Genomic DNA, 18,596 nt, shown 5'->3' with positions numbered 1-18,596 from the left:
CTGGGATGAGAGGGGGGTTGGAATTCTGTCTCCTGTCCCAGGGACAAGTGGATCTGGTGAAACATTCCCAGAAATTCATCAACACCGATGGGTTTAGCAATCATTAGAATGTTTAGCAAAACCAAGGCTTGAGTGTGGCAGGGTTTGAGAGGTTCTCAGAGGTTGGGTGATTTTGTTTGGGTTCTTTTTTAATATTTTGGGTTTTTTTTTTAATCTTTTGGGGGATTTTTTAAAAATCTTTCTCCTTCTACCCAGCCACACCACGACTCTCACTGCAGACATCAGGACTTGGAGCAGCCAGTGCTCAGAGCAGCCAGCGCTCACTGCAGTTTGCTAAGCAAATCCCAATTTCCAGAAGGAAACCACGGGGAATAACTGGAATTTCCCCTCCTTCAGGCCCAAACCTCTCCCTCTGAGCCCCCTCTGAACTTTGGCTCTGCTCACCCAGACCAGAGCACCCAACAAGGAACCAACACCAGCCGGAACCTACCAGAGCGAGGATCCCTCCGTGCCAGCGACCTCCAGCACATCATATCCATCCTCCAGCTGAAAATCCATGAACACCAGGGCAATGGTGTCCCCAGGCTCGGCCAGGATGGTCCAGGTGCAGTCTGCATTGTTGCCATACTCCAGGGGGAAGTGAGGGCTGGAGATGATCCCGCTCTGGCCCCGCAGGGTCCCTCCGCAGGCGTCGTCGGCTGAAACAACGCCCAGGGGTGAGCCCTGAGTCACTCTGAGCCCAAACCAGCAGGGAAACACCCCAAAAAAACCCCACAACACACCTCTGTGCCACGTAACCCATCCAAGGGAGCATTCAAAACATCCCAAGCAAGCAATATTTGCTCACTTGAAGGCCCAGCTCCACGGCCCAGGGGCTGATTGATTGCACAGGCAGAGTCAATAAAAGGAATCAATAGGAGATGCTCTGCTGAAGCACGCAAGGAATCCAGGGGAAGAGACTTCAGGGGCAGCAGCAAATGTTTTTGGTAGAACAACACAGATATTTGTGTATTTACACACTCCCCAGCCCCCCTGGGAGCACAATTAGCAAGGCACTGTCTGGATTGATAAAGGGATTTTGAAGTTTCCCTGCCCTTAAACGGGCAGGAGGTTGGGAATTGTTTTCAGTAGAAATTGTTTTGCATCCCCAGCCCTGCACAGATCCACCTTTCCTGCAGCAGAGCACCGAAGCCACCCTGGCACGTGCCACAGGACAGGGGATCTGGCCCTGGGAAGCAGAAAATCCAGTCCCATTTCCAGTGTTTGAGCTGGAAAACCCTGCAGGCTTGGGGAGGGGCTTGATCTTCTGGATAATCATGGGATCATGGTTGGTTTGGGTTGGGAAGGAGCTTCAGGATCATCTCCTTTCACCCCACTCCATGGGCACTTCCCACAATCCCAGGTTGCTCCAACCTGGCCTTGGATCCATTTCCAAGGATGGGGCAACCACAGCTTCTCCAGGAAATCAATCCCAGCCCCTCAGAGGGAGGAATTTCCTCCTCATATTTAATCTAAACCTGCTCTCTTTCAGTTTAAAGCCACCCCCCTTTGTCCTGCCACCTGTAAAATTGGGGTTTTTCCCCACTTCAGACCAGGAAACTGCAGCTAAAGCAGCTGTGCCCCATTCCCAGCACCCCAAACCCTTCACAACCTCCCCATTATTGCCCCAAAGCCCTGAAGCCTTGAGGAACCCATCAAAAACCCATCAACCACAACCCAAAACCCATCAACAGTCCAAAACCTATCAACCACAACCCAAAACCCATCAACCACAGCCCAAAACCATCAACCACAGCCCAAACCCATCAACCACAACCCAAAACCAAATAACCCAAACCCCATCAACCACAGCCCAAAACCAAATAACCCAAAACCCATCAACCACAACCCAAAGCTCATCAACCACAGCCCAAAACCCATCAACCACAACCCAAAACCAAATAACCCAAAACCCATCAACCACAACCCAAAACCCATCAACCACAGCCCAAAACCCATCAACCCAAAACCAAATAACCCAAAACCCATCAACCACAACCCAAACCCCATTAACCACAGCCCCAACTCATCAACCACAACCCAAAACCCATCAACCACAGCCCAAAACCCATCAACCACAACCCAAAACCAAATAACCCAAAACCCATCAACCACAACCCAAAACCCATCAACCACCCCACATTTACCTTCCCATTTAGGGCTGGTTTTTAAGGGTTGATTTTGAAGGGTTGGTTTTTGAGGGTTGGTTTTTCAGGGTTGGTTTTTCAGGGTTGGTTTTTCAGGGTTTCTTTTTGAGGGTTGGTTTTGTATGGGCTCATTTTGAAGGGTTGGTTTGTAAGGGTTGATTTTTAAGGGTTGATTTCTAAGGGTTGGTTTTTAAGGGTTGCTTTTTAAGGGTTGATTTTGAAGGGTCAGTTTTTAAGGGCTGGTTTTTAAGGGTTGGTTTTTGAGGGCTGGTTTTCAAAGATTGATTTTGAGGATTGTTTTTTTTTGGATTAGTTTTTAAGGGTTGATTTTGAAGGGTCAGTTTATAAAAGTTGGTTTTTAACCCTTTCAAACCGAACCCCCCACCCCAACCACCTCAAACCCCATTTTTGGGGGAATCTCCTTACCTCTGCAGACGGGGAGAGGGAAATCCCAGGAGGCTCCTTGTCCTGAGCTGGCCTGGCAGGTGAGCAGGGCGTGGCCCTCCAGGAAGAAGCCAGGGTTGCAGCTGTACCTGACCCTGTCCCCGATGCTGAAGGTGGTTCCCTGCTGGACCCCGTTCCGCAGCCGCCCCGGGTTCCCGCACGTGTGGCTGGGCAGGGCTGCAAGGGAAGGGACAGGGGGTGGTCACAGGGGTGAGCTAAATGCTCAGGGAAAACAGAATAATGTTCACTGGAAACAGGGTAATCCATTTGAGGGAAGCAGGGCTGGGTTAGGGACAAGGGGTGAGGTAAAAGCTCAGGAAAATGGAATAATCGAGAATAATCCATTAGAGGGAAGCAGGGTTGGGTTAAGGACTGGGAATGGTCACAGGGCTGAGGTAAATCTCCAGGAAAAACAGAAAACTTGTCATTGAAAACAGAAAAATCTATTTGAGGAAAGCAGGGCTGGGTTAAGGACTGGGAATTTTCACAGGGTTAGTAAATAATGAGGAAAACGGAATAATCGAGAATAATCCCTTTCAGGGAAGCAGGGCTGGGTTAGGGACTGGGAATGGTCACAGGGATGAGCCAAATCCTCAGGAAAAACAGAATAATTGAAAACAGAATAACCAATATGAGAAAAGCAGGGCTGGGTTAGGGACTGGGAATTTTCACAGGGTTGAGTAAATCATGAGGAAAATGGAATAATCGAGAATAATCCATTCCAGGGAAGCAGGGCTGGGTTAGGGGCTGGGAATGGTCACAGGTCACACACAGAGGGTCCCCAAGCCCAGTTTTGGGGTTTCCTGCTGTAACTCTGATCTCTGGTCACACCTGAGTGTCCCCAAGCCCAGTTTTGGGGTTTCCTGCTGTAACTCTGATCTCTGGTCACACCTGAGTGTCCCCAAGCCCAGTTTTGGGGTTTCCTGCTGTAACTCTGATCTCTGGTCACACCTGAGTGTCCCCAAGCCCAGTTTCGGGGCTCCAGCCCCCCCATCCCTCCCTGCACAGCAGCAGGGGCAGATCCCAGCTCCTGACACCATTTCTTGCCCCCAAAGCCATTTTTCACATCCTCCCCCAAAGTCCCCTGGAGCTGGGAAGTTCCACCAGGAAATTTTCCTGCCCAGGAGGTTCTGGAGCAGGGGCTGCTGTCAAATCCAAGCAGGTGGAAAAGCAGGCCAGAACTAACATTTCATTTTTTGTAATGATCCTCAAACCCCCAATTTAATTAAACTACCAATGTCACTTTTTTTTTTTTAATGAACCCATTCCTGCTTTTATGCTTCCATCCTTTAAAATTAATGAGTAGAACTCCTCTATAAATAAAAATCCATCATTTTTAAAAGTCAATCTCTACCACGAGCCGCTCTCTACTTAATGAACTGTGAAGAATCAGACAACCCTGACCTGCATGGGATCTTAAAATCAGACTTGAAAAACAGATCTCAGATTAAAATTCTGCTTCACTGAGCTGCCTGCACATTTCAGATCTTGCTCCAGGAGGGGAGGCACAGCAGCTCTGGGGGGAGCAGCATTAACCCCCCACTGCCCTGGGCCGCTGCAGGGAGCTTGGAGTGGGGTTTTTAAATCACCCAAGTGCAGGAGATCTTCAAATTCCTGTGATGGAGAGAGGAAAACGACTCCAGAGGGGTTGGGGTTACCTCCAGAGCTGGGCCATTTGTGGAGATGAAGGGAAGGTGCTGTTACTCATTTTCTGCTCCTTCCCAGATGAATTCTGAGCAGTTTTATTTCATTTGCCTGCACCTGGACAGCTGCCAAAGCCTGATCTGATTTTACAGCAGAGGAAAGGCAATGGGATTATCCTGGTGCACCTCCAGTGTCCCTGTCAGGGCTCAGGACACCTCCCTGCAAGGTGACCCAGCACAGGAGCCACTCTGGGGGTGCTGAACCACGACTGTCACACGAGGTGACAACGGCCTGGGGCACCAGGGGCATCTTCTCAGCAAGGAACTGACGCCTCAGGTTTGAGGCATTTCTCCCTGAGTCTCAGTTTTTACCTCCCTTTCTCCCTGATTCTCATGTTCTACCTTCCCTTCTCCCTGAGTCTCATTTTTTACCTCCATTTCTCCCTGATTCTCATATTTTACTTCCCTTTCTCCCTAATTCTCATTTTTTACCTCCTTTTCTCCCTGCTTCTCATGTTTTACCTCCATTTCTCCCTGATTCTCATTTTTTACCTTCTTTTCTCCCCAATTCTCTTGTTTTACCTCCCTTTCTCCCTGATTCTCACTTTTTATCTCCATTTCTCCCTGATTTTCATTTTTTATTTCCATTTCTCCCCAATTCTCATGTTTTACCTCCATTTCTCCCTGATTCTCATGTTCCACCTTCCCTTCTCCCTGTTCCTCATTTTTTACCCCCATTTCTCCCTGATTCTCATTTTTTACCTCCTTTTCTCCCTGATTCTCATGTTTTACCTCCAATTCTCTCTGATTCTCATTTTTTACCTCCAATTCTCTCTGATTCTCATTTTTTACCTCAATTTCTCCCTGATTCTCACTTTTTATCTCCATTTCTCTCTGATTCTCATGTTTTACCTCCCTTTCTCCCTGATTTTCATGTTCTACCTTCCCTTCTCCCTGTTCCTCACTTTTTACCTCCCTTTCTCCTTGATTCTTATGTTTTACCTCAATTTCTCACTGATTCTCATTTTTTACCTCCAATTCTCCCTGTTCCTCATTTTTTACCTCCATTTCTCCCTGATTCTCATTCTTTACCTCAATTTCTCCCTGATTCTCATTTTTTATTTCCATTTCTCCCTGCTTCTCCCTTTTTACCTCCATTTCTCCCTGATTCTCACTTTTTATCTCCATTTCTCTCTGATTCTCATTTTTTACCTCAATTTCTCCCTGATTCTCATGTTTTACCTCCCTTTCTTCCTGATTCTCACTTTTTACCTCCCTTTCTCCTTGATTCTTATGTTTTACCTCAATTTCTCACTGATTCTCATTTTTTACCTCCAATTCTCCCTGTTCCTCATTTTTTACCTCCATTTCTCCCTGCTTCTCATGTTTTACCTCCAATTCTCTCTGATTCTCATGTTTTACCTCCCTTTCTCCCCAATTCTCATGTTCCACCTCCCTTTCTCCCTAATTCTCATTTTTTACCTCCCTTTCTCCCCGATTCTCATGTTCCACCTCCATTTTTCTCTGATTCTCATGTTTTACCTCCCTTTCTCCCCAACTCTCATGTTCCACCTCCCTTCCTCCCCGCTCCTCTGAGCTGTGAGCTGCTCCCACAATTTCAGATCCACACCATCACCTTCCTCCCATCCACCTTCAGCCCTCACATCCATTCCTTTCCACTCTTTTTCACCAGGCTGCTCCCAACTTCTCCTCATCCCAGGATGGCTCCACTGCGAGGTTTTCACCATCAGGAGCTTTCACTCGTCAAGCTGAGCCTCCCTGTTCCAGTTCATTCGAAATTAATTAGGAGTTTTTAAGTCATTAGATGTGACTCAACGCATCCTTGGCCCCAGTCCCACCATCACAGCACATTCAGCCTAATTACATCAGCCTCTCCCAAAGCTCTCACTGTCAGCAGGGAAAGAAGAGGGGGAAAAGGGAAAAAAAATGGGAAAAAAGGGGAAAAAAAGGGAAAGAAACCATCAGAAAGAGAAAGAAACCATTAAAAAGGGAAAGAAAAGGGAAAGAAACCATTAAAAAGGGAAAGAAAAGGGAAAGAAATCATTAAAAAGAGAAAGAAAAGGGGAAAAACATTTAAAAAGGGAAAGAAAAAGGGAAAAAAAGGGAACAATTGAAAAGGGGAAAGAAAAGGGAAAAAATCATTAAAAAGGGGAAGAAAAGGGAAAGAAAAGGGGGAAAACATTAAAAAGGGGAAAGAAAAGGGAAAGAAATCATTAAAAAGGGAAAGAAAAGAGGAAAAACATTTAAAAAGGGAAAGAAAAAGGGAAAAAAAGGGAACAATTGAAAAGGGGAAAGAAAAGGGAAAAAATCATTAAAAAGGGAATGAAAAGGGGAAAAACCATTAAAAAGGGGAAAGAAAAGGGAGAAAAACATTAAAAAGGGAAAGAAAAAGGAAAAATCATTAAAAAGGGGAAGAAAAGGGAAAGAAAAGGGAAAGAAAAGGGAAAGAAAAGGGAAAAAAGGGAAAAACATTGCAAAGGGGAAAGAAAAGGGGAAAAAAACATTAAAAAGGGGAAAGAAAAGGGAAAAAAACATTAAAAAGGGAATGAAAAGGGGGAAAGGGGAAAAAACATAGAAAAGGGGAAAAAACCCATTAAAAAAGAGAAAGAAATTGGGAAAAAAAGGAAAAAACCAATTAAAAAAGGGAAAGAAAAGCGGAAAAGACATTAAAAGGGGGATAAAAAGGGGGAATAAATTTTAAAAAGGGAAAGAAAAGGGGAAAAAAATTAAAAATGGTTTCTCTCCTTGCTCACCATCAGCTCCTTGACTTATTCCAGGGACTTTCAAACAAAACCCAAATCCACCCTCACCCCCATGAGGAGAAACCTTCTCTGGTTTTTATGCCTGTTCATCTCCAGCTCCATTTTCTCTGTTGATGTTGTTGGAATGTGAAACAAACCCGAGGTTTGGGGTGTGCAGCTCTGCTCCACTGCCCCATTTACACGGCCAAAATCAGATTTTTTATGGCTTGGATCACCCAGGCTGAGATTTTTCCTGGATTTTGGGGGGGGGGGGTTGGAAGTCAAGATATCCCCAGGAATCAACAAAACCACTGACCTCAAGCATTTGGCTCAGGCAGTGCTGAACACACAGCTCCAAATTAATCCTCATTCAGATTTTTAATTTTTTTTTAATCTTTCTTTGCATTTCCCTGCCTTTCCTGGATTTTTGGGGGGTTAGAAGTCAAGATTTCCCCAGGAATCAACAAAACCACTGACCTCAGGCACTTGGCTCAGGCAGTGCTGCACACACAGCTCCAATTAATTCCCCATTCAGATTTTTAAAATTTTTTAAACCTTTCTTTGTGTTTTCCTGCCTTTCCTGGATTTTTGGGGGGTTGGAAATCAAGATACCCCCAGGAATCAACAAAACCACTGACCTCAAGCATTTGGCTCAGGCAGTGCTGAACACACAGCTCCAAATTAATCCTCATTCCGATTTTTAATATTTTTTTTAATGCTTCTTTATGTTTTCCTGCTTTTCTTGGATTTCTGGGGGGCTTTTCCTGGATTTCTGGAAGTCAAGATATCCCCAGGAAACAACAGGAGATCCAGGGCAGGGAGATTTTCTCTTAATGAGCCAGCCTGCACTGGATCCTAGAAATTCAAGGGAAAAAGCAGATTTTTTTAAAGGATAATATCCCCAAGATTTCCATCACAATTCAGAATTTAAGTGGCCACCCCTGGAGGATGAGGAGGGTGGAGGGGGGATCCACCCAGAGCCGTTTCCTCTCCCTCTGCATCCATAACTTGTGGGCCAAGTACTCCAGGGATACTCCAGGACTGTCTGAGATATTTCAGCAGCGTTTTGGCACAATCTGCTCCAGTTCAGGAGAGTTTTAATCTTCACAAGAACTGTCCAGAGTGTGCTACAGCAAAGGAAATAAATGGGATCGTTTTCATTTCATTTTATCCCTTTTCTTTTCGGGCCATGATTTGTTTCCAGTACAGCCAGAGATAAAACGAAATGGAAACTAGTTTTTACCCCCCCCTTCCAATATTTCTCTGTTCACTAAAAACCAGCCAGAAAGTCACTTTTGGATAATGGCTCATCATCCATCTTGTTGGTGGGAGTACTTCTGGCCCTTTTTGGGTGGATTATTTTTCCTTTTTGGAAACTCAAGTTTTCAATTCCCCTTTCTGGAAGGTGCCTCAGCAACTCCTGAGCAAGTTCAGAGCAACTTCCAAGGATATCCCAGAGGAGGAGCTTGGTTTTGGTGAAATCCTCACCAGGATCAGATTAAATCCTCATCCTCAGCAGCAGATGTGGGCCAGGGGAGCAGAGGGGAATTCAGGAGCAAAGGATGCCCAGGGTGGGATGTGGGCTGCCAGCCCTCCTGCAGACTTCCAGATTGTCAGGAAAATTCACCCCCAAACACCAGAGGGTTATGGCCAAAAAGGAGACAGAGCAGCCCTGGAACTTTATTCCAATCAAGGCAGAGCCCATGGGGCATCTCCTGGGGTCTCTCAGATTTTTGGAGGATCCACCCTCCCTTTTTATCCCAATTTCCCAGCTGCATTTCCCTTCTCTCTTTCCGCATTTCTGAGGTGCTTGAGAGGTTCAGACTCCCCAGAACACCTGATCCCAAAGATTCCCCTCTAATGTACAACCCTCCCTTGGCATTTTGAATTCTTATGGAATTTAGGGATTTTTCCCCATTTCTGAAGTCCTTGAGAGGTTCAGACTCCCCAGAACACCTGATCCAAATGATTCCCCTCTAACATGTAACCCTCACTTTTAATTTTTAATTCTTATGGAATTTAGGGATTTTTCTTCCCCATTGATTCCTTTACCTTTCAATGTCCAGTTTCATTTCTCAGCAAACCTACAGTTTATTTGTAAAATCAAATCTCTTTTCCCATTCACCAATCAGTGGGATCCTCCCCATTGTTTCCCTTCTCTCCCAGCAGAGCCACATCCAGGGATGTGTTCATCCCCCTGAACAGCTCCATCCTCCCAGTGCCACAACACTCAGCTTCATTTCTTCATTTACAGGAGGTGCTGAAGTGTTTTGCTGAGCAGGAATGGCTCGAAGTGTGTGTTTAAAGGCTCCACTGAACTGGCATTTAACAGCTGCAGAGTGACTCCAAAACCTTTCCCCGGGGAGGAGGGCGGCTCTGCATTGCCTCCCTCCCTCCCTGAGCCCACAACAAACACACACTTTGTAACTTTAAACTGTTAGAGAGTTTTTGGATATTGGTACTAGATCAATATCCACATTGGGAATGGGATGTACCAAAGTCATGAATATGCATTTGTATTTTGGGTATTCAATACCTGTACAGATAAAAGGGCTCTGTAATCACCTGTAAATCACGGTGTGTATTTGGGAGTTATCCCACAATAAACATGCACTTTTTAACTCTAAACTGTTAGAGAGTTTTGTCCATCACAGTTGGATATCAGTACTAGATCAAAATCCATATGGGGAATGGGATGTGCCAAAGTCATGAATATGCATTTGTATTTTGGGTATTCAATGCTTGTACAGATAAAAGGGCTCTGTAATCACCTGTAAATCACAGTGTGTATTTGGGAGCTATCCCACAACAAACAAACACTTTCTAACTTTAAACTGTTAGAGAGTTTTTGGATATTGGTACCAGATCAATATCCATATGGGGAATGGGATGTACCAAAGTCGTGAATATGCATTTGTATTTTGGGTATTCAATACTTGTACAGATAAAAGAGCTCTGTAATCACCTGTAAATCACGGTGTGTATTTGGGAGCTATCCCACAACAAACACACACTTTCTAACTTTAAACTGTTAGAGAGTTTTGTCCATCACAGTTGGATATCAGTACTAGATCAATATCCATAATTTTAATAAATCGACCTTTAAATAAATAAATAAATAAACACATAAATAAATAAATAAATAATTTAAATAAAGAAATAATTGAAATGATTCCTTTAACTCTGCCCAGCCCCTGTTCCAGGCAGCCTCTCCAGGCCCCAGAGGGGAGCAGAGAGCAGCTGAGCTGCCAGGGCAGATCGGGGCTCTCCCTCCATCCTGGAGGCTCAGAGTGGGACCAGTGTGAGCTGATCCCACACAGACACTGGGGGCCAGTGTTGGTCTGCTCTGCTCCTCCCTGCAGCCAGCCCTGGCCAGGGAACACTCTTTGTTCTGGGGGAAAAAAGCCACTTCCAACTTTAGAGGCTGCATTGTTCAGCTGCTCACTGATCTCCTCTGGCTGCTGGCTCCTCACCCAGGAGCGGGGGCTGCAGCCAGCTCCATCTGCTAAATAAATAAATAAATAAATAAATAAATAAATAAATAAACTGCTAAAGAAATAAATATTGCACCACAAGGCTGCATTCCTGATGGGCAGGGCTGCCAGGGCAGGGCTGGGGACACAGCCAGGCTCCAGGTGCCACCTGGCTGTCCCCACAGTGTCACCTGGCTGTCCCCACAGTGTCACACACAGCTCGGTTCTCCCTCACTCCCAGCTTCCATAGAATCACAGAATTCCCAGAATCACTGGGCTGGAAGGGACCTTCAAATCATCAAGTAAAAAAGACTTCCCAGGACATCCACCTCCCAGAGCAGGAGTGAGAGCACAGGAAAAATGGGAAAAAAATGAAATATCACACCACTGACATCAAAATATGACCCCAAAAGCCAAAGGAGGTGAGCTGGCAGTGCAGCCACCTGAGATCAACAGCCAGGAACCAAAACCATCCCAAGGATGGTGCCACAGACAGCCCACAGAGCTGCCACAGCAATTCTGGTCACTGGCTGCCTCCAGCTCTGCAGACTCATTATTAATTTGTGGTCATAACTGATGAAAAATAAAAAACCCCAAACCTCCAGATGGTAATTTTATCCCCTTCACTGCAAACACGGCTCGAGTGATCCAATTATGTCATAAAAACACGGCCAGGGCTCAGCACAAGCAGGGCTGGGGAGGGCTCAGCTCCTTGGGATCTGCCCAGGGTGTGGGGGCTCTTTCCTCACTCGGGGTCCCCATTTGTGACAGTGATCACAGGGGTCCCAGGGTGAGGGGAGAGATGAGAATGTTGACTCCATGTTCAGAAGGCTGGGTTCATTATTTTATGATATATATTATATTAAAAACTATACTGAAAGGATAGAAGGATTTCATCAGAAGGCTGGCTGAGAATAGAAAAGGAATGAACAACAAAGGTTCAGACTGACCAAAACAGTCTGGACAGCTGGACTGGGATTGGCCATGAATTAGAAACAACCACATGAGACCAATCCCAGCTCCACCTGCTGCATCCCACAATCATTGTTCACATTTTGTTCCTGAGGCCTCTCAGCTTCTCAGGAGGAAAAATCCTAAAGAAAGGATTGTTCATAAAACGTCTCTGTGACACCAGTGCCTGAATCTGTCCAGGGACAGGAATTTCTCCTGATTTCAGCACCCTCACTGTCCCAGATTTCAGGGCAGGATGTGTTCTATCACCCTCTGCATGGCAAGTGGGCAGTTTTCCTTATCTCTCTCTGAGTGATCACACCCACTCCTCCCCCTGGGCAGACACCTGCTGATAACAGGGATGGAATGTCCCTGCAGGGCTGATAAGAGCTCCAGCATCCCACTGGAGATGTGAGCCCAGAGGGAGGAGCCAAGCATTCCTACCCGGATAGAATCTGGAGATCCTGGAACACCAGCACGGCTTCTCCACTGCATTCCCAGAGGAGCAGCAGCTGCCTCTGCCCCTGGATCTCCAGAGGATGCTGCACCTTTCTCCAGGATCCCTGCTCCAGCAGAACCACCCCTGGCACTGCAGGAGGGCTGAGCCACAATTCCAATGGCCCTGCTGCAGCACCCTGACCCACAGGGTGTCAGGCTGTGCTCTGGCTCTGGCAGTGCTGGTTTAGTTCACTGCATTTTTTATTTTATCCTTTTATTTTCTTCCCTAGTAAAGAACTGTTATTCCCTGCTCCCATAATTTTTGTCTGAGAGCCCCTTAATTTAAAATTTATTGCAATTTGCAGGGAGGGTTTGCATTCCCCATTTCAGGGGAGGCTCCTGCCTTCCTCAGCACACTCCTGCCTTTCCAAACCAAGACACTTTCTCTCATTCCTGCAGCTCAGGTGGGCACACACCCACTAAAATCACACAGCCCAGCCTTGGCAGACTTGATGTTTGTGGGGGAGAAATTTAAAAATGTGTTTCCACTAATAAGAACTGCACAACAGAACTTCCTGCAGGGGCTCTGCTCCAGAATTGCAAAGGCAGAGCTGCAAAATTCTTTTCAAGCATCAAAATTTAACTTTGGACTTGGCCTCACTCAACCAACCTGGCTCCCTTTTCCTGCCTTTGGGCATAGAATATAGAGAATATAGAGAATATATAGAATATATAGAATATACAGAATATATAGAATATACAGAATATATATACAGAATATACAGAATATAATATACAGAACATATATATAATATACATAATATATATCACATATATAATACATAATACATTATATATAATATTTTATATATAATATTTTATATATAATATTTTATATATTATATTATATTATATTATATTATATTATATTATATTATATTATATTATATTATATTATATTATATTATATTATATTATATTATATTATATTATATTATATTATAATTATCTATATATGTTATCTAATAATTATCTATGTATATTATCTAATATATATTATCTAATATCTAATTATCTAATATTATCTAATTATATATATTATCTACTAGCTAATATATTATATATATTATCTAATATATCTAATTATCTATATTATCTAATATATTAGATAATATATATTATCTAATATATTATCTAATATAATCTAAAATATATATAATATATACAATATATATTATAACATATAACTATTACATAATTGAATGTGTTAATATATCAATTCATTTCTGCACAATCAATTTCTGCACAAAATTGGGGAATTTACAGGAAATTTTCCTGATTTTGGTGAATTTTTCACTTGGTTGCTGAAATTATTGGAAGATGAAATAACTGAATTGTATTAATATGCAATATAGATACTGGATTAATAGATAATACATTATATCAATGTATATAATGTATATAATATTAATTTATTATTTATATTGTATATTAATATAGGATTTTATATAATTATATAGGATTTTATATACAATATATAATTTGGAATAAACAGCTCAAGGAGACCTTAAATACACCAGGAATTCATGCAGGGGAGTTGTTACAAATGAAAAAATCTATAGATCCATACTGCAAAGCATCTACTGTACAAACATTGTCATGGAAACAGGACTCAGATCTGATTTAAAGGACTCAGAGCAAGAGGGAAGAGAAAGGGCTGGACTGAACCCAAAAAAACCCCAAATAAAAACCCTCCCAGCCAGCCTGAATCTCCTTCTGCAGATCCCAAAATCCCACAAAAATCAGAGTTTTAGGGCTGTACATCCTGGACAGGCCCAACACAACCCAACCCTTCCCCAAGCTGCCAAAACTTTCCCTTCCCATCTCATTTCTCCACCAAAAAAATAAAAAAAAAATCAGAATATCCCTGCTCTGCTCCCAGCCACTGCTTCCAAGGCTGCCCCTGGAATTTCCAGGGGGAATTTCAGGGCTCCAATTGCTGCTCTCACAAATTGCTCCAGGGCTTTGTTGTGCTCTGCTCCGTTGCCCTCGCAGCAGAACATGGATTTTTCTGTAAAATGTCCAAATTCCAGCTGCTTTGGGCCTGCTCATGCAGAATTACAAATGTAGAACAGGAATTTGACTTCCAGGAAGTTTGGGGCTTTTTTTTTCCCCTGCTGAATTCTTTCCTCAGCAGCTCCTGAGGACACAAAATCCCATTATTGAAGGGCTGGGAGATGGTTTGGGATAAAACCACCAGGATTTGGTTGGGAATTCCCATCAAAACACAATTAATGGGATAATTGCAAGGAATAAATAATATTTTTTCCTCCCATTCTGTGCTCTTGGTTTAATTTTATAGGATGGGAGTTGGCACTGAGGAGGGGGTTAAAAACAGCATTCATTATTCTAAGGTATTTTAGATGGAAAAAAAAAGATTCCTCTGGTTTAATTGCTTAATTTAGAACATTAAATCTTTATATATATTTATATATATATATATTTATATATTTATATATTTATATATTTATATTCATATATTATATATCTTTATATATATTTATTAAATCTCTATATATATTTATATTTATATTTGTATTTGTACTTATATATTTGTATATATTTATACATTTATATATTTATATGTATTTTATATCTTTATATATATTTATATAATATATAATATATTTATTATATAAATATAAAAATTATTATATAAATATATAAAAATATATAAATATATATATAAAAAAATATATAAGAAAATGTCTGGAATGTGAATTCCAGGACAGTCTGGGACCTGTGTCTCGGTCCAGGCTGCTCTTTAAAAACACAAATCCAACAATTTCTGACACAGCCTGTGGAACAAACTGCTCCCATTTCCCTGGATAATTCTGGAATCGCCTCCCTGTCAGTTCCATTCAGACTTTGGAGACTCCTGGCCTTCAAATCCTGTTTGTTCCCCTCACACTGAGCAGGGTTTTTTATGTAATTTTTGATCTGAAAGGAGAATTCCACACCAGGGTGGCTCTAACACCCATCCCAGACATCCCTGAGCACTGAAGGGGTTAAAAATCTGCAGGAAGGGGGAAAAATTCACAGAATTGGGGAAAAAAAGTGAAATTCCAGCAGCAAAAACTCTGAAAGGGATGGAATGGTTGGGAAGAGGATGAGGCAGGAGATGCTCCCAAATCCAGGATGTGGATTTGTACAAATGGGAGACCCAGGATGAAGGAAAAACGGGGAGGGAAATGAGAGGAAAGAAATATTTCCCTCAAATTTGCCTCCCCCACGAGGCCAGGGCAAAACAATAATTTCATTTCACAGCTCAGCATCATCACAAATCATTTTGGGCAAATTCAGGTTTCTTCCTCTGACCTGGAGGTGGAATTTCCACATTCCCAGAGGAAAGTCAGATTAAAAAATAAAAAATTCCAGTTAAATTCCAGATGATGCTCCACAGCAAGCAGTAAGTAATTTAAGGACAAATTCTTCCTAAAAAACCATCAGGGAGAAAAAACAAAAAAGGGAAAACTGCTCTGGACTCAGTTTTGGGCTGTGAATGGGTTATTTGGAACCCATTCTCCCAAAGCTTTTTTTTTTCTTTCTTTTTCTCTTCCCCCTTTTGTGCAGAGCTGAAAATATCCAGCCATGCCACGCTGCCTGTTTGTGGAATAACATCAGAGCTGCCAAATTCCCCTCCCTCCACCCTGCACTGCCCATCCCCAGGCAGAAATGAGATTTTTCTCTGCCTTGTTTTGGCACCAGCAGCTCTCTGGAGTTGAATGAGTTCGTGGATTTTCCCCTCCTCAGAGTGAAAATTTCGTGGGATTTGTTGGGATCACAAATGTCTGGAGGTGGAGGGTGGATGCAGCAGAGGGGAAACACCTGGGTTTACAGAGATGGAGAGATGTGTTTGATAGAAATGGAGTAATTCAGCATTAAAATGGGGAAAATTCGGCATCAAAATGGGAAAAATTCAGCACCAAAATGGGGAAAATTAAGCATCAAAATGGGGAAAATTCGGCATCAAAATGGGGAAAATTCGGCATCAAAATGGGGAAAATTCGGCATCAAAATGGGGAAAATTCGGCATCAAAATGGGGAAAATTCAAGCAATAAAATGGGAAAAATTTAAGCAGTAAAATTGGACTAATTCAGGCACCAAAATGGGCCAAATTCAGCACCAAAATGGGAAAAATCCAGGCATCAAAATGGGAAAAATTCAGGCATCAAAATGGGAAAAATTCAAACAGTAAATTTGGACAAGTTTAGCACCAAAATGGGAAAAATTCTGGCATCCAAACAGGCCAAGTTCAGCACCAAAGTGGGAAAAATTCAGGCAATAAAAATGGAGAAATTAAGCACCAAAATGGGCCAAATTCAAGCAGTAAAACTGGACAAGTTCAGCATCAAAATGGACCAAATTCAGCACCAAAATGGGAAAAATTTAAGCACCATAGTATGAAATATTAAGCATCAAAATGGGACAAATTCAGCACCAAAATGGGAAAAATCCAGGCATCAAAATGGGAAAAATTCAGGCATCAAAATGTGCCAAATTCAGCACCAAAATGGGAAAAATTCAGGCATCAAAACAGGCCAAGTTCAGCACCAAAGTGGGAAAAATTCAAGTAGTAAAACTGGACAAATTCAGCACCAAAATGGGAAAAATTAATGCACCACAATGGGCCAAGTGCAGCAACAAAGTGGGAAAAATTCAGGCAATAAAATTGGAGAAATTAAGCACCAAAATGGGCCAAATTCAAGCACTAAAACTGGACAAGTTCAGCATCAAAATGGACCAAATTCAGCACCAAAATGGGAAAAATTTAAGCACTAAAATGGGACAAATGCAAGCACCATAGTATGAAATATTAAGCATCAAAATGGGCCAAATTCAGCACCAAAATGGGACAAATTTAAACACCAAAATGGGACAAATTCAAGCTCCAGAGCTCCCTCAGGGGCTCCTGCACTGTTTTTTCCCTCTCCTCCCTCACCCAGGAGTGGCAGCTCCTTCACTGCAAGTGTCACTTGAATTTGCTTAAATGCTTTAATAGAGCCTCCTCTTTGATTGGGCTCATTTGCATATGCAAATCACACGCCAATAGGAGACACTTAATATTCCCTCGACTTCACTTAGGGCTGCAGCAGGCGTGGGTCAATATCTGAGGGAGGGGGGCTTGGGGCTGAGTCAGCAAATGCTAATTAGCTCTGCTGCTTCCAAGCCTTAAAATCAATTAGTGGGATATTAAAGCAGACTGGCTGGGAGCTCATTGAAGTCATAAAAATCTTTTGTGTGGCTAAAAAGGGAAAAAAAACCAAAAAAAAACCCAAACCAGGAAGGTTTGACTCTTCCTTCCCTGGAGAGTCTGGGATCCTGATGGGGAGAAAATTATCCAGCCCTGGGATGTGGCTGTGCTGGGTTGGATTGGGGGGAAAAGCAGGAAAATCCCAAATTCACACGGATTTAAATGGGATTTTTCCCTCTGCCTTCGTTGGAATAATGGGAGCAGCACATCCACAGCATCAAATCCCAGATTGGGAGGGGAATAAGCAGGAAAATCCCAAATTCACATGGATTTAAATGGGATTTTTCCCTCTGCACTCCTTGGAGCAATGGGAACACTGAGGGATCTGGCTCTGCTGGGCTGGATTGGGGGGAAAAGCAGGAAAATCCCAAATTCACACGGATTTAAATGGGATTTTTCCCTCTGCCCTTGTTGGAATAATGGGAGCAGCACATCCACAGCACCAAACCCTGAATGGGAGGGGAATAAGCAAGAAAATCCCAAATTCACACGAATTTCAGTGGGATTTTTCCCTCTGCCCTCCTTGGAGCAATGGGAGCAGCAGGAGGAATAATGGGAGCAGCACATCCACAGCATCAAACTCTCCCACTCAAGATTCCCATTTATTCCTTCAAATTCCCATTTATTCCTTCAAATTCCCATTTATTCATTCAAATTCCCATTCTACAGCCAAATTCCCATTTATTCCTTCAACTTCCCATTTATTCCACTCTCCCACCCAAGATTCCCATTTATTCCTTCAAATTCCCATTTATTCCACTCTCCCACTCAAGATTCCCATTTATTCCTTCAAATTCCCATTTCTTCCTTCAAATTCCCATTTATTTCTTCAAATTCCTATTTATTCCACTCTCCCACCCAAGATTCCCATTTCTTCCTTCAAATTCCCATTTATTCCTTCAAATTCCCATTTATTCCTTCAAATTCCCATTTATTCCATTCTCCCACCCAAGATTCCCATTTATTCCTTCAAATTCCCATTTATTCCTTCAAATTCCCATTTATTCCACTCTCCCACCCAAGATTCCCATTTATTCCTTTGAATTCTCATTTATTCCTTCAAATTCCCATTTCTTCCTTCCAATTCCCATTTATTCCTTCCAATTCCCCTTTTTTCCACTCCCAACCAAGATTTTTGCTTCCTGAGCACCTGAGCAGCCCCGAGCTCATCCCCCCTGCTCGGGGCAGACACCTGGCTGCATTTCCCATCCCAAAATTCCCAGGACACGATGGAGCAAGGTTTTTGTTCACATCATTCCCCCAGTGCTGGCACAGACCCCAAGCAGCAGCAGGAATTCGGGTTAATTTGGGATAAAAAGCCCAGGTGAGGGATTTGGACCAAGCAGGTGCTGTTTCTCCCTCCAGATTCCCCTCTGCCAGGGAA

The 18,596-nt window shown here is 43.0% G+C and overlaps 1 protein-coding gene across 1 annotated transcript in view; it reads right to left on the bottom strand.

The window, feature by feature from the left end:
• The window catches only part of CSMD2 (CUB and Sushi multiple domains 2), a gene marked incomplete at its 5' end in the record, with an annotated part of 252,580 nt that overhangs the window by 186,042 nt on the left and 47,942 nt on the right, over positions 1-18,596 (bottom strand). The window contains 2 exons of the mRNA XM_084222825.1: positions 491-698; positions 2,613-2,807. Coding sequence (XP_084078951.1) covers positions 491-698; positions 2,613-2,807 — 403 coding nt within the window. The remainder of the gene's footprint in view (positions 1-490; positions 699-2,612; positions 2,808-18,596) is intronic.

Source organism: Fringilla coelebs, assembly GCF_963513975.1.
Source record: "Fringilla coelebs genome assembly, chromosome: 28".
Taxonomy (NCBI): domain Eukaryota; kingdom Metazoa; phylum Chordata; class Aves; order Passeriformes; family Fringillidae; genus Fringilla; species Fringilla coelebs.
This window is presented reverse-complemented; position numbering and strand designations above follow the sequence as displayed.